At 46.3% G+C, this 12,500-nt stretch overlaps 1 protein-coding gene across 1 annotated transcript in view; it reads right to left on the minus strand.

The window, feature by feature from the left end:
- cacna1bb (calcium channel, voltage-dependent, N type, alpha 1B subunit, b) overlaps nt 1–12,500 on the minus strand; it is a 119,908-nt gene that overhangs the window by 61,653 nt on the left and 45,755 nt on the right. Inside the window, exons 4-6 of the mRNA XM_030341792.1 lie at nt 11,206–11,358; nt 9,353–9,540; nt 1,275–1,378 (exon numbers count right to left, since the gene is read on the minus strand). Of these exons, the coding sequence (XP_030197652.1) occupies nt 1,275–1,378; nt 9,353–9,540; nt 11,206–11,358 (445 nt within the window). The remainder of the gene's footprint in view (nt 1–1,274; nt 1,379–9,352; nt 9,541–11,205; nt 11,359–12,500) is intronic.

Raw genomic sequence — 12,500 nt, forward strand, 5'->3', positions numbered from 1 at the left:
TTTATGCGGAATATCAACGAACACCACTAACCATTCGGTGAGCACATTTCTGAAAGCGAACGTTTAGGGTTGTTTTAAGGACAGGTTCGTGAATGCTCGTAGCCAGACACTCTGAAGCAGGCAGGGGTGATTCTAACTGAGCCAAATACCCGAGACAGAACCAATAGTCAAGATTTCGGTGGCAACCACTCTATTTCTTCTGAGAAAAGACTAAACGAGGCCTCAATGTTCAAAATATCGGAATTGTTCTTTAAAAACAATGGAAGCATGCTAACATTCGGCCCATGTTATAAACAACATGAGGTCCATTTTATGGGTAACTTGTAGGATTTAGCCTGCAGGCTAATTAAATGAGGTAAGACCAGCAGCAGGACATAGACGGCTATGCAGGAAGTGAATTAGGTAGTAAAGGATGTCAGTAAATAAAGCACCAGAAGATAAGGTGCAAACTTACATTTCTGATCTCCTCCTAAATGGATACTGCGGCTCTCTATTTTTGTTTCCCTTTTATTCACCCTCAATTTGAAGCTCCCATTAAATACAATAAAGATAAAGATAGAAGATAAAACGTAAGTACGACCCATTGAGAGCAGAGATAAGAACAGCTTTCAATGCAATTCTGACCACACCGAGGCCACTGCACTCCTCTATCCCACATCTCTGTATCCCTCTCTCTTTCTCCCTCTCCACTCTCTTTGTCTCTCTATCTATCTCTCCCTATCTCCCACACTGTCCACTCCTCTCCCCCTCTCCCTCTCCCTGCCTCGACCTCTCCCTCCTCCTCCCTCCCTCGGAAAAGGAAAGCAAATATGAGCTCATCTAAATCACACAGAGAAGGTTCCTGCCCCCCTCTCTTGCTCTGCCTTCATCTCCCTTCCTCTCCCTCCCTCCCCTCTCCCTAACCTGCACATGTGTGTGTGTGTGTGTGTGTTTGTGTGTGTGTGTGCTGTGATGTATTAGGAGACAGTAGGGATGTGGCAGCGGTCGGTGAGGATATGAGAAAACACGCGTGTATGTGTGTCTCCATTCGTGCATGAGTGTGTGTGTGGGTATGGATGTCTCTCCATGCATGTGTTTGAGTGTGTGTGAGTGTGCTTATCTCCATGCATGTGTGTGTGCGTGTCTCCATGCATGTGTATGTGTGTAGGTCTGTGTATGTGTGTGTCTCCATGCGTGTGTGTGTGTGTGTGTGTGTGTGTGTGTGTGTGTGTGTGTGTGTGTGTGTGTGTGTGTGTGTGTGTGTGTGTGTGTGTGTGTGTGTGTGTGTCTCTCACCCTGATAGGACACCCAGCACCAGGTTGAGCATGAAGAAGGAGCCGATGATGATGAGGGGGACAAAGTACAGCCAGTTCCAAGTGTTTCCCGCCACGTCGTTGGTCTACACACACACACATCCACACACACACATCCACATCCACACACACACACACACACACACACACACACACACACACACACACACACACACACACACACACACACATACACACACACACAAAAACCAAACATAGTTCAAAATGGTCAGACAATTCAGAATCAGGTTTATTTTCGCCAAGTTTTCACAGAATAAAAACTAGGAATTTGAATTGGTAAAAATAGATGGCTAGTCTTGTCAGGGACCTAATAAATAAGTCATAATAAGTCAATTAAAGCATAGGCCATGCATGATGATATCTTTGACAATAAAAAAACAGTAAGAGACATCCTCCAGTAAACAGTGCAAGTGCACTGTTTATCAAATGACAAACTGTAGGTCTGGCTTGCATGCTGGATCATGGAAACAATCAAAACATGTACAGCTATATACATAACAAAGCGATTTATAATTATGTAAAGATGTATTAATTCGCTTTGAAACTAAATGTACAAATATCAATACATTTATTACAAATATACTGTGCATGATTAAACAATCGAACCAAGTCAATAAGCAAATACGAAAGCTTGAATTTAGGAATTTTATGTAGGAGCCCATTCAATTATCTTCTTATTCCTCGACTGTGAGAAATGATGTGTTGACCCTTTTTTACTTGATGTGTAAAAATGCTGCAAGTATAATCAACAGAAGTGCTATTAAAAATAGCTGTCCATTTTCCAGGAGGCACTTAGGCAAACTGAGGCAAAACTTAGTGAGAGGTGCACTACAATGATGCTTGGTTAAAACCATGTTATTTAGCATCTGTATGGTACAATGTCAAACATCAACTCTTGACAACTTTCTCTCTCTGCATCTGTCTCTATCTCTAGTCTCTCCCTCCCTCTCTCTCTCGCTGTCTGTCTCTCTTTCTTCACTAGTGTGGTCCCTAGGGTGATGAGGAGGCAGAGAGTGGGCTGAAGGAGCACTCTGTTACATCACATCGTAGTCCCACTGTGAGCTTAGAGAGCAAAACAGAGAGAGAGAGAGAGAGAGAGAGAGAGAGAGAGAGAGAGAGGGAGAGGGAGAGAAAGAAAAAGAGAAAGAGAGGGAGAGAAAGAGAAAGAGGGGGAGAGAAAGAGAAAGAGAAAGAGAAAGAGAAAGAGAGGGAGAGAAAGAGAAAGAGAGAGAGAGAGAGAAATAGAGGAAGGGATATGATGAGTGTGAGAGGTAGGGGTATGGTTGGAGAGAGCAGGAGGTGTAGATAGAGACAGGAAGGCGGAGGATAGAGTGGAGGTGTTTCTGGTGTGTTTCCTGTGCTCAGGGCAGGCTGTGCAGGTGGAGTTGGGTCAATGTTTTCAAGGGTCTGACAAGTGGCTTTCTACGTGTAACTCAGCGCCATAGACATGCAGGCGTTGATATCTTAGAATTGTTGACCGTGCTAGTGATCCCGTTGCTAGCTACACAGACTTGCAAACACACACACACAAACATATTTACAGCCACACGCAGGAATATTACTAGCACTTATACTGATACTACGCCAACTTTAAATGCAAATTCTACAACTACTATAATATATAGTTTGCCATCTATACAAAGAAAACCCTAAAGCCTTTACTATCCGCCAAAGACTGATAAGGGGACATCTTGCAAAACTTTGTGAAGGTAAACAAAAACGTACAGTATATATTTGCCCTGACTTCCTATTGGTAAAAAAAATAATGATTGATGCTGGCCTTTCTTCCAAAGTGCTGGCACAGTAAAACGACATGAGAGGAGATGAGATGAGGGGAAGGAAGGACTAAAAAGAGGAGTGAAATGACAGAGAAGGGGAACAGGAGGAGGAGCAGCGTAAGACGATGCCCCGAGCAACATCAGGCACACATCCATCACTAAGATGAAGAATGGATTCTAGCCACTCTTTGGCCGCCAGCCAAACAAAGAAACCATAGTGGGAGTAGCAATAATAACTGTATGCAATATTTATACTTTGCACATTTTTTGAGTGTCATTGTTTGTGCGTGCGTGCGTGCGTGTGTGCGGGTGTGTGTGCGGGTGTGTGTGTGTGTGTGTGTGTGTGTGTGTGTGTGTGTGTGTGAGAGTGATAAGAGGTTGATATGCTTGTTCATCATGGTATTCAGAATGGTGTATTTATTCATGCGACTCCTATGTTAATTTCTGTGGGAATGTTCTGTGAAGCTCTCGCTCTCTCACTCTCTCTCTTTCTGAGTTCCATTGAGAACAGGATTTGTTTTTGTGCATGTCTGTGTTTAGTTTGGGCGTAAATTATTTATGAGACTTATAAGGCGTTTATTTTGTGTGCCAGTATCAATGTGTACGTGCATGTGTTTGTGTATTTGCATCTATGCACGCATGTGTGTGTGTGTCTGTATGTGCAGTGTGCGTGTGTGTGTGTGTGTGTGTGTGTGTGTGTGAGTGTGTGTGAGTGTGTCCCTTCTCTCTGGATGTTTTGGATTCTCAGACATTGGCTGTGATCGCCCTGACAGAGCAACAGGCCACGACAACTAGGTCAAGGTGCACAACGCCTTTCTGATTTAAAGTGAACACACACACACACACACACACACACACACACACACACACACACACACACACACACACACACACACACACACACACACACACACACACACACACACACAGACACACACACACACAGACAAACACACACACAGTCAAAATAAATGCCCCTCAAAAACATTCAACCCAGGGCCTCAACAGGAAGGAGTCACCAGCAGCCTGTGCAGTGGAGCCAGGCCAGCAGCTGAAACAAGACGTCAGGGTGAGGCCCGCTGAGTGGCAGGTGGGGTCCAGGGCCAGCCAGCCCCGTCGGGACGGCGGCAGCATTAAGCTGGGCGGTGACACAGCCATAGTAATTACCTCCTAATTACAGCCCAAACTGTCGCCAGACGCCGCCGGTTGCCGGGAGAGACGGAGAGCGTAATAAAACAACAGAGCGTGAAATGAAGATTGCCACGTTATTGACGCAGGCGCAGAGCCCCCCACAACACTGGATCCCACCCTTCCCCCCCACAACACTGTATCCCCCCATCAAACTCTCTCCCAAAACTCTGTACCCCCCACCCCCCCAATCACACGCTCACCCACAACACTGTACCCCTCCCCTCCCCCGAGCCCTGTCCTCCTCCCTCTCTTCAACATTCTTGATGTCTCGCTGGAGCTAAGTGGTCGTGTAAAATAAACACAAAGTAGTCACACTGGAAACAAAGCAGATGTTTCACCTCTGTTATGGCTCCCGCAGCCAGCTGCATTCAGATATCACGCTACGGTCAGGTAAAACTAAAGTTACATAGAAAACCACACTATACATAAAGTCAGATAGCTACTTACTATATATAGCAGGGGTCAGCAACCTTTTCAACATGCAGTGCCAGTTTGACATTTTCTCGTTAATGAGTGTGCCTTAAAGGTTGGGTATGGGATTTGCGAAACGCCAGCAGATTTTGAAAATACACAACTCGAACGGTCCAACCCCCTCTCCTTCAACGCTGACTCTGACTCCACCCATTCACCCACCCAAGTACATGGACGCCAAATCATGCACGAGCGCGAACACAGATGCGCGAGAGCGAGCCAGGCTAGCTAGGTTGGAGTTTAGGGTTGTCTTCTAGTGCTACATCCAAATGTGGATTAGCTAGTTAGCTAGCTCCAGTAGCTACCGCAGGATAACAACAAACAGAAGCTTGCTCTGGGTCACGAGGTTTGAGTACGTGCACGTGCACAAAGGGGTCACTCGCGGGGGGAGGGGGAGTGCAGTACGACCGTTTGATTGACATACGTACTGTCCAATGCCACTCGGTGGTTCTGGAAATCATTGGCTGGAGTTTTTCGAGCCCTGCCCGTTCCACAGATGATTGACTTGTTTAAATTTCATGTCAGTACTTCTAACTCAGTGGCTGTTAGTGGGTTATGATAAGGATTTCAAGTAATTTTGTAAAATTGGCCAAAAAAGAGAATTCCATACCCAACCTTTAAGCAACAATATATTAAATATTAAGCTGAATTATGACACAGCGACCAAAAACATTTCCAGAAGACCTGGAATTGTATTATTTCCATATAGTCCACAATCATGCATCAAACTTTTTTTTTTTGTTGTTGTTATATTTGCTACATGGACTTACAAATTATAATTAAATATGTCCAATCTTAAAACACCACTTCCAGAAACTCATTCAAAAACATATTTGCACTGTGAGAACCGTAAAAAACGGGAATATATGAGAATGTTGGAACCATCCACATCAATATCTTTAAGACATATACAGCTTTGCAAAACCATGTGAAGGCGATGCATACAGGCCGCTTGCAACAATATTTTAAATATTTTCTTCTCAATTGATCCCATTTCAGAACACTGCTTTCAGTAACTCAATTAATCATATTTGCACTCGGAGGAAATGCCCAAAACAGAATAAAGTGCAGAAAAAATTGGTAGCAATGATTATGCTTTTTTAAAATTTATTTCAAATAAAATAAGATGGGTTTTTTTGTTGTTGTTTTAGTGGTGGCACACGTGCCTAGGGTTGCCGACCCCTGATATATAGAGTCACATAAGTTTTACTAGGTTTACATCTGTTTTAGTAGAAATGTGTCAGCTAAAGAGGCAATGCCATTCTCACTAAATGCTCTCATCTGGTGAACATGGCCGAGGCGACGGGCGAAGATGGGGTGAGGCAGTGGCCAACAGAAGGCTTTTCCAATAAAACTAACATCTTCCCAGCGAGGGTCTCTCCCCGCTCAATAAGACACACGAGCACGGCGTCATTCGTCTGCTGAGCCCGAGGGACCGAACAGAGAGGGATGACCAGCTTTTAGAATTAGCATGGGCTAGCAACGCTGCTCGCAGGCTAGGCTGAAACATACGGGGGGAGAGGGGACACGCCCCTCTCTGATTAGGCGCTTGCTAGTCCTCCCTGTGAATGAGCTCATAGGGACCCACCACCCCTACATTCATCACCACCACCACTACTGTATCCATCACCACCACTACATCCACCACCACCCCTACATCCACCTCCACCCCTAAATCCAATACCACCACTACATCCTCCCACCACTACATCCTCCACCACCACTACATCTACCTTCACCGACCCCAGGCCCCAGCCCCTGAACACATAGGCAGCCCAGTAGTCCTCCATCCAGGATGTTACCACAGGGCTACAGTGCAGGATCAGCCTGAAACACAAAGAGACACACGCACACACACTCTCACCACATCCCCTCTAGCTCCCCAGCGGGGAGATGCATACATCTATCAGAACTGAGGGCACTGAACTGTGTGTGTGTGTGTGTGTGTGTGTGTGTGTGTGTGTGTGTGTGTGTGTGTGTGTGTGTGTGTGTGTGTGTGTGTGTGTGTGTGTGTGTGTGTGTGTGTGTGTGTGTGTGTGTGTGTGTGTGTGAATGCACACATGACAAGCTCACACACTTCATTGGACTAATTCCAATGCACCTCCACTGCCATGCAAGTGAGTGCATGCACTGACACACACACACTAATACACACTAATATATGCACTACCACACATAGACACATGAATGCAGTGAATAACACATACACACGTATTAACACATGCACTGACACACACCGCACGCACACACACCGCACGCGCACACACACCGCGCACACACACACACACACACACACACACACACACACACACACACACACACACACACACACACACACACACACAAACCTTCACACACACACAAAACATGCACTGACTAACACTTACACATGCACTAATACATTAATGCCCACACACACAAACACACGCACACACACACCCTCACACACACAACAACACACACTGACAAACATCCTAATACATGAATGCCCACACACACACACACCACCGCAACACACACCAACAAACACACTAATACATTAATGCCCCCCCCCACACACACCCACACACGAACACTCACACACACATCAACCCACACTGACACACAGACTAACACATGTAGTAACACATTAATGCCCACACCCATACCCATACACACACACACACACACACAGTGGCGAGCCTAAGGCAGGGTGTGGAGGGTGGTGGAGGTCAGCCTGACAGCCTGTGACAAACAGACTTGGGAAGATGTTACAGTGACCTCCACTCATCTCAACATTGTCAACTAGAGACGCAGGAGACTACAGGAGAGAAGAAGGTCCATGCAGAGACAGACTGGGGCTGCAGTCAGTGGTCATGGCGCCAAAGGGTTCTGGGAAAGGGAGAAAAGGGGGGAAAGAGAAGGAAGGGCAAGAGAAAGGAGAGCAAGAGAGAATGAGGGGGGAGAGTGAAAGAGGGGAGAGTGGGAGAAGGAGGGGAGAGTGAAAGAAGGGAGAGCAGGAGAAGAAACGGAGAGAGGACAAGAAGGGGAGAACGGGGAGAGCGCCAAGAAGGGAACGAGGGAGGGAGCAAAAAAAGATAGGCTGGAGAGAGAAAGAGAGAGAAAGAGAAAGAGAGAAGGAAGAGAGCGATAGCAGGCCAACAAGTGTGGTAGAAAATAACAGAAAAAGATAGGCAGACGGAAGAGAGAAAGGGCGAGAGAGAGCGAGCCAGTTTGAAAACTGCGAAGGAGTAGGGAGAGCATAAAGAGACGGAGGGGTAATAAGTTCTCCTAGATCACCGCATGGATCGGCTCCTGCTACCATAATGAGCTGCATCAGACCGCGGGAGTGCTGTGGATGTCTGGGACACTGGAGGGAAAAGAGCCATAGAGAAGCATGTATATATATATATATATATATATATATATATAAACATTCATCAAAAAAAAGTATGGCCTTGGTGTTCCTTTGAATGCACGCCACAGGATCCGGGAAACGTGTGGATTTATTTCAGAGAGAAACAGAAGATGGAGAAGGGAAATAACGATGTCTTTTAAACCCTCGGAGCTGTCCAATGCTATTCATTTGGATTTCTTGGGGCAGCAGCGCCGGATGTAATAGATGATGCAAAGGTTGGAGTTTTGAGAATGAGCAGACGATAACAGAATGGCGGAGCTGAGGCAGTGGCTGGTAGACCCTGTTTGTCCAGACTGTGACCCCATAGCATGAAGTCTGGGGTCCTTGTTCTGTTAATACTCGATGGACAGAGAGACAGAGCGTTAGATAAAGAGAGATAGAGAGACAGATAGATAGATAAGGAGAGATAGAGAGACAGGTGGATAGAGAGAGAGAGAGAGGCAGATAGATAGATAAAGAGAGATAGATGGATAGAAAGAAATCTGTGAATTCTCAGTACCAAAGATAAAGGTATGCAGCCCATTATAACAACACTCCCCTTCCACTTATCCCTGACCGGAATCTCACCCGCTGAAAGACCTACACACCTTGGTTTTGGTCGTGGATAAACATTCCCATGACAATCGATATGATTTGTCTGAAAATCTGCGAAGCGCAGATAGTCGGTCACCTTAGGTTAGTTAAGAACCAACACATTTATTCATATTCTTGAAAGCAGAATCCTGGAAGATATTGGGTGCGACAAACACCACCGCTTTGAACTTTTTATGAATATACTGTGTGTGACACGGGAGCTAAATAATTCACTGGTAACCAAACACCACAAATCACAACAACGTTTATGCAAACCGAGGAAATCTAAACTCCTGCCATACATTGCTCTTTATCTGCTTATTAGAATAAGCTTGTTACGCATACATGTATGCACATGCATGTTCACTTTTTGTTTATGCAGCACCCTTAAGAACAGAAACAGGTGATGCAGGGGGTACTCAGTAGGATCTGATTGGTCACAGGGGGTTCACTTTTTAAAGATTGGGAACCACTGGAGGCTTCAAGAGTGTGGCAGTTTGTTAGGTAAATTGAGCCACACCTGTCGGCTGATGGAGGAATAGTTATCTCGCCTGAGTCACCCAACCTTTGAGCTGACACATGGAGGTACAGATATAGACACAGAGAGACAGGCAGACGGGTGGACCTACGTTGTAGAGGATGTCCACCCAGCCCTCCATGGTGATGCACTGGAACACGGTGAGCACCGCGAACAGGATGTTGTCAAAGTTGGTGATGCCGAAGTTGGGGCCCGTCCAGTACTCCTTACACTCTGTACCGTTGGGACACGTCCGGGCCGGGGGCTCCTTGCCACACGGCCAATCAGTGACCTTGTCACCTGGCAGAGGGGGGGTGGATGGGAGCAGGGAGAGAGGGACATTTATCAAAAGTTAAAGCAGAAAGCAACAAAACTAAGCAACAAAACAATCTTGTATATGAAACCTAGAAAGACTGAACACATCAGGAAGGACAATGAAATGGTGTGGGGTTTTGATTAGCTCCCAGTTCCAAAGGGACTGGGTTCAAATCCAGAGTCAATCGGCTGTAAGCGGCTTTGGATAAGTCCGCTAAATGACTAAATAGTGAATAGCGGGAATCCAGTTATCCGGCCTAACTATGAATCCACCACATCCATTAGAGACGGAGAGTCACGCTGACTTCTAGCCGGAAAACACCCCAATCTCCATGAAGTCATGGCAACCAAGCAGGAGGCATGCGTGACGGCCAGGGGAGCGGCGGGGCCGCTCTCGTGAAACAACCAAGATGTTATGCTTTCCCCTCCCGGATCAGAGGCCACAGCTATGGTGAGTCATGCCGGGAGTGATGGTGCTTTCAGGCCGGCCAAACACAGAAAGACCCCCCACCATCGATCCATTCCATACTTCCCATTGTGCCCCGATCCATTTTCATATACTACCAAAAAGACACACCCTCCAGATTAGCCATTGTTTGATACGGACGAGTTTCGGTTACGTTTGGGTTGTGTTTGTGTTGTGTATGATACCTTTGTTTTACTATCTGGCTATGTCTTTTTACATCGGTGATAGGTTTGTGTTACTAGTGGGCTATGTCCATGCTATATTTGTGTTACTATATTGTTCTGGCTATGTTACGTCTGTTACGATGGTGCTATGGTTGAGTCCAGTGCATTACTCTTCTTGGGTCAGACTTGTTTTTCATGTCTGCTACATTTTTATTGAATCTGTTACGTTTCTGCCATGTGTTTGTTCCATAAATAACACGTTTGGGTCGTGATTGCGTTGGATAAGCTGGTCTGTGTCACGTATTTTCATAACATCCTTGTGACATGTTTCTGTAAAACACATCACAATGTCGCACGTCAGGTACGATGACTGGAGTATTTTTTCTTGGGACTAAACCAAAGTGTTTAGCCCCCATTCCTAAACAATGTCCTTGAGTAATCACAGCAATGACAAACGCTGCCTCCTATCAGTACCAGGACTACAGAGTCCTCAGGCGTTTGGTGTTTTAGAATTAGCATGAGCTAGTCTTCAGAGGCTAGGCTTCCACATATGGGGGGAGAGGGGACGCGCCCCTCTCTGATTGGCCCAGCGGTGAGACCAGCAACAGCCCGCCTGTCTTCAGAGCGGTACGGAGCTTGGGAAGAAAGTGGGCTTGAGTGGCGGCGGAGCCAGAGCAGCAGGTATCGATCGGAGAACCAGGAGGGAGCGGCGTTCATCACGATGAGGGAGGAACAACAACTGTCAGAGCGGAGGCCATGCTGCCTCTTCTGTCGGTTTAGGAGGGGGTTTGTTGCACTGGTGTGGTTACACGTAGAAAGACTCACAAACACATGCACACACACACACACAGGCAAACACACTCACTCACTGTGATTGTACACACACACACACACACACACACACACACACACACACACACACACACACACACACACACACACACACACACACACACACACACACACACACACACACACACACACACACACACACACACACACGCAGTGAGAGCTCCGTACCGGTGTCGATGGTGAAGCAGGTTGTGTGGAACTTCCCCATGTAGAACTCCACCCCGATGATGGCGAACATGACGATGGCGAAGAAGAGCAGCAGGCCGATCTGGAGCAGAGGAACCATGGCCTTCATGATGGACTTCAGAACCACCTGGAGACCTGGGCAAGGAAGAGAGAGGTTCAGAGACACAGAGAGGGAGAGAGAGGTTTAGAAGCCAAGGGAAAGAGAGGAGAGAGAGGGAAAAGAGAGAAGAGCGAAGAAAGAGAGAGAGAAAGAGAGAGCGAGGGGACAGTATGATGAAAACCGAAAGAAAGAGAAAAAGTGAATATGCAGATAAAGTGAGTTCATGTTCATTATGTACATAATAAGATATCTTATAGACAAGAAACAGCATTGAATAACATATTTTATGTATTCCTGTAAGGTTTCTATTTTATATAATAAATAATTAAACAAACAGAGCAAACACTGCTCCTCTTCGTATAATAGTATAATATTCATATTTCACTGTAAACATTTTACATCTCACAACCACCTGCCACTGACCAGTCAGTAACCTAGCAACAGTGCGTCAGTTGATCGCGTGGAACGCAGGTGCAGAATGTACAGAAGGTGAAGTTTACCACCTGGGACTGTGTGTGTGTGTGTGTGTGTGTGTGTGTGTGTGTGTGTGTGTGTGTGTGTGTGTGTGTGTGTGTGTGTGTGTGTGTGTGTGTGTGTGTGTGTGTGTGTGTGTGTGTGTGTGTGTGTGTGTGTGTGTGGGCCTAGTCTCTGTTCTTTGCCTGGTTTAGTTCCACATCTAGGTTCTGGTCTAGGTTTTGGTCTAGGTTCAGGTATGGTTGTTGTTTAGGTTCTGACGTGGGTTTTGCTCTGGTTCCTTGTTGCAGTTATGCTCTAGGCTCTGGTCTAGGCTCTGGTCTAGGTTCTTCTCTGGTTCTGGTCTAGGTTCTGGTCTAGGCTCTGGTCTAGGTTCTGGTCTAGGTTCTGGTCTAGGCTCTGGTCTAGGTTCTTCTCTGGTTCTGGTCTAGGTTCTGGTCTAGTTTCTGGTCTAGGCTCTGGTCTAGGTTTGGGTCTGGTTCGGGTCTAGGTTCTTCTCTGGTTCTGGTCTACGTTCTGGTCTAGGCTCTGGTCTAGGTTCTTCTCTGGTTCTGGTCTAGGTTCTGGTCTAGGTTTTGGTCTAGGCTCTGGTCTAGGTTTGGGTCTGGTTCGGGTCTAGGTTATTCTCTGGTTCTGGTCTAGGTTCTGGTCTAGGTTCTTCTCTGGTTCTGGTCTAGGTTCTGGTCTAGGTTCTTCTCTGGTT

The sequence above is a fragment of the Gadus morhua genome, chromosome 19 (genome assembly GCF_902167405.1).
Source record: "Gadus morhua chromosome 19, gadMor3.0, whole genome shotgun sequence".
NCBI classification, from domain to species: Eukaryota; Metazoa; Chordata; class Actinopteri; order Gadiformes; family Gadidae; genus Gadus; species Gadus morhua.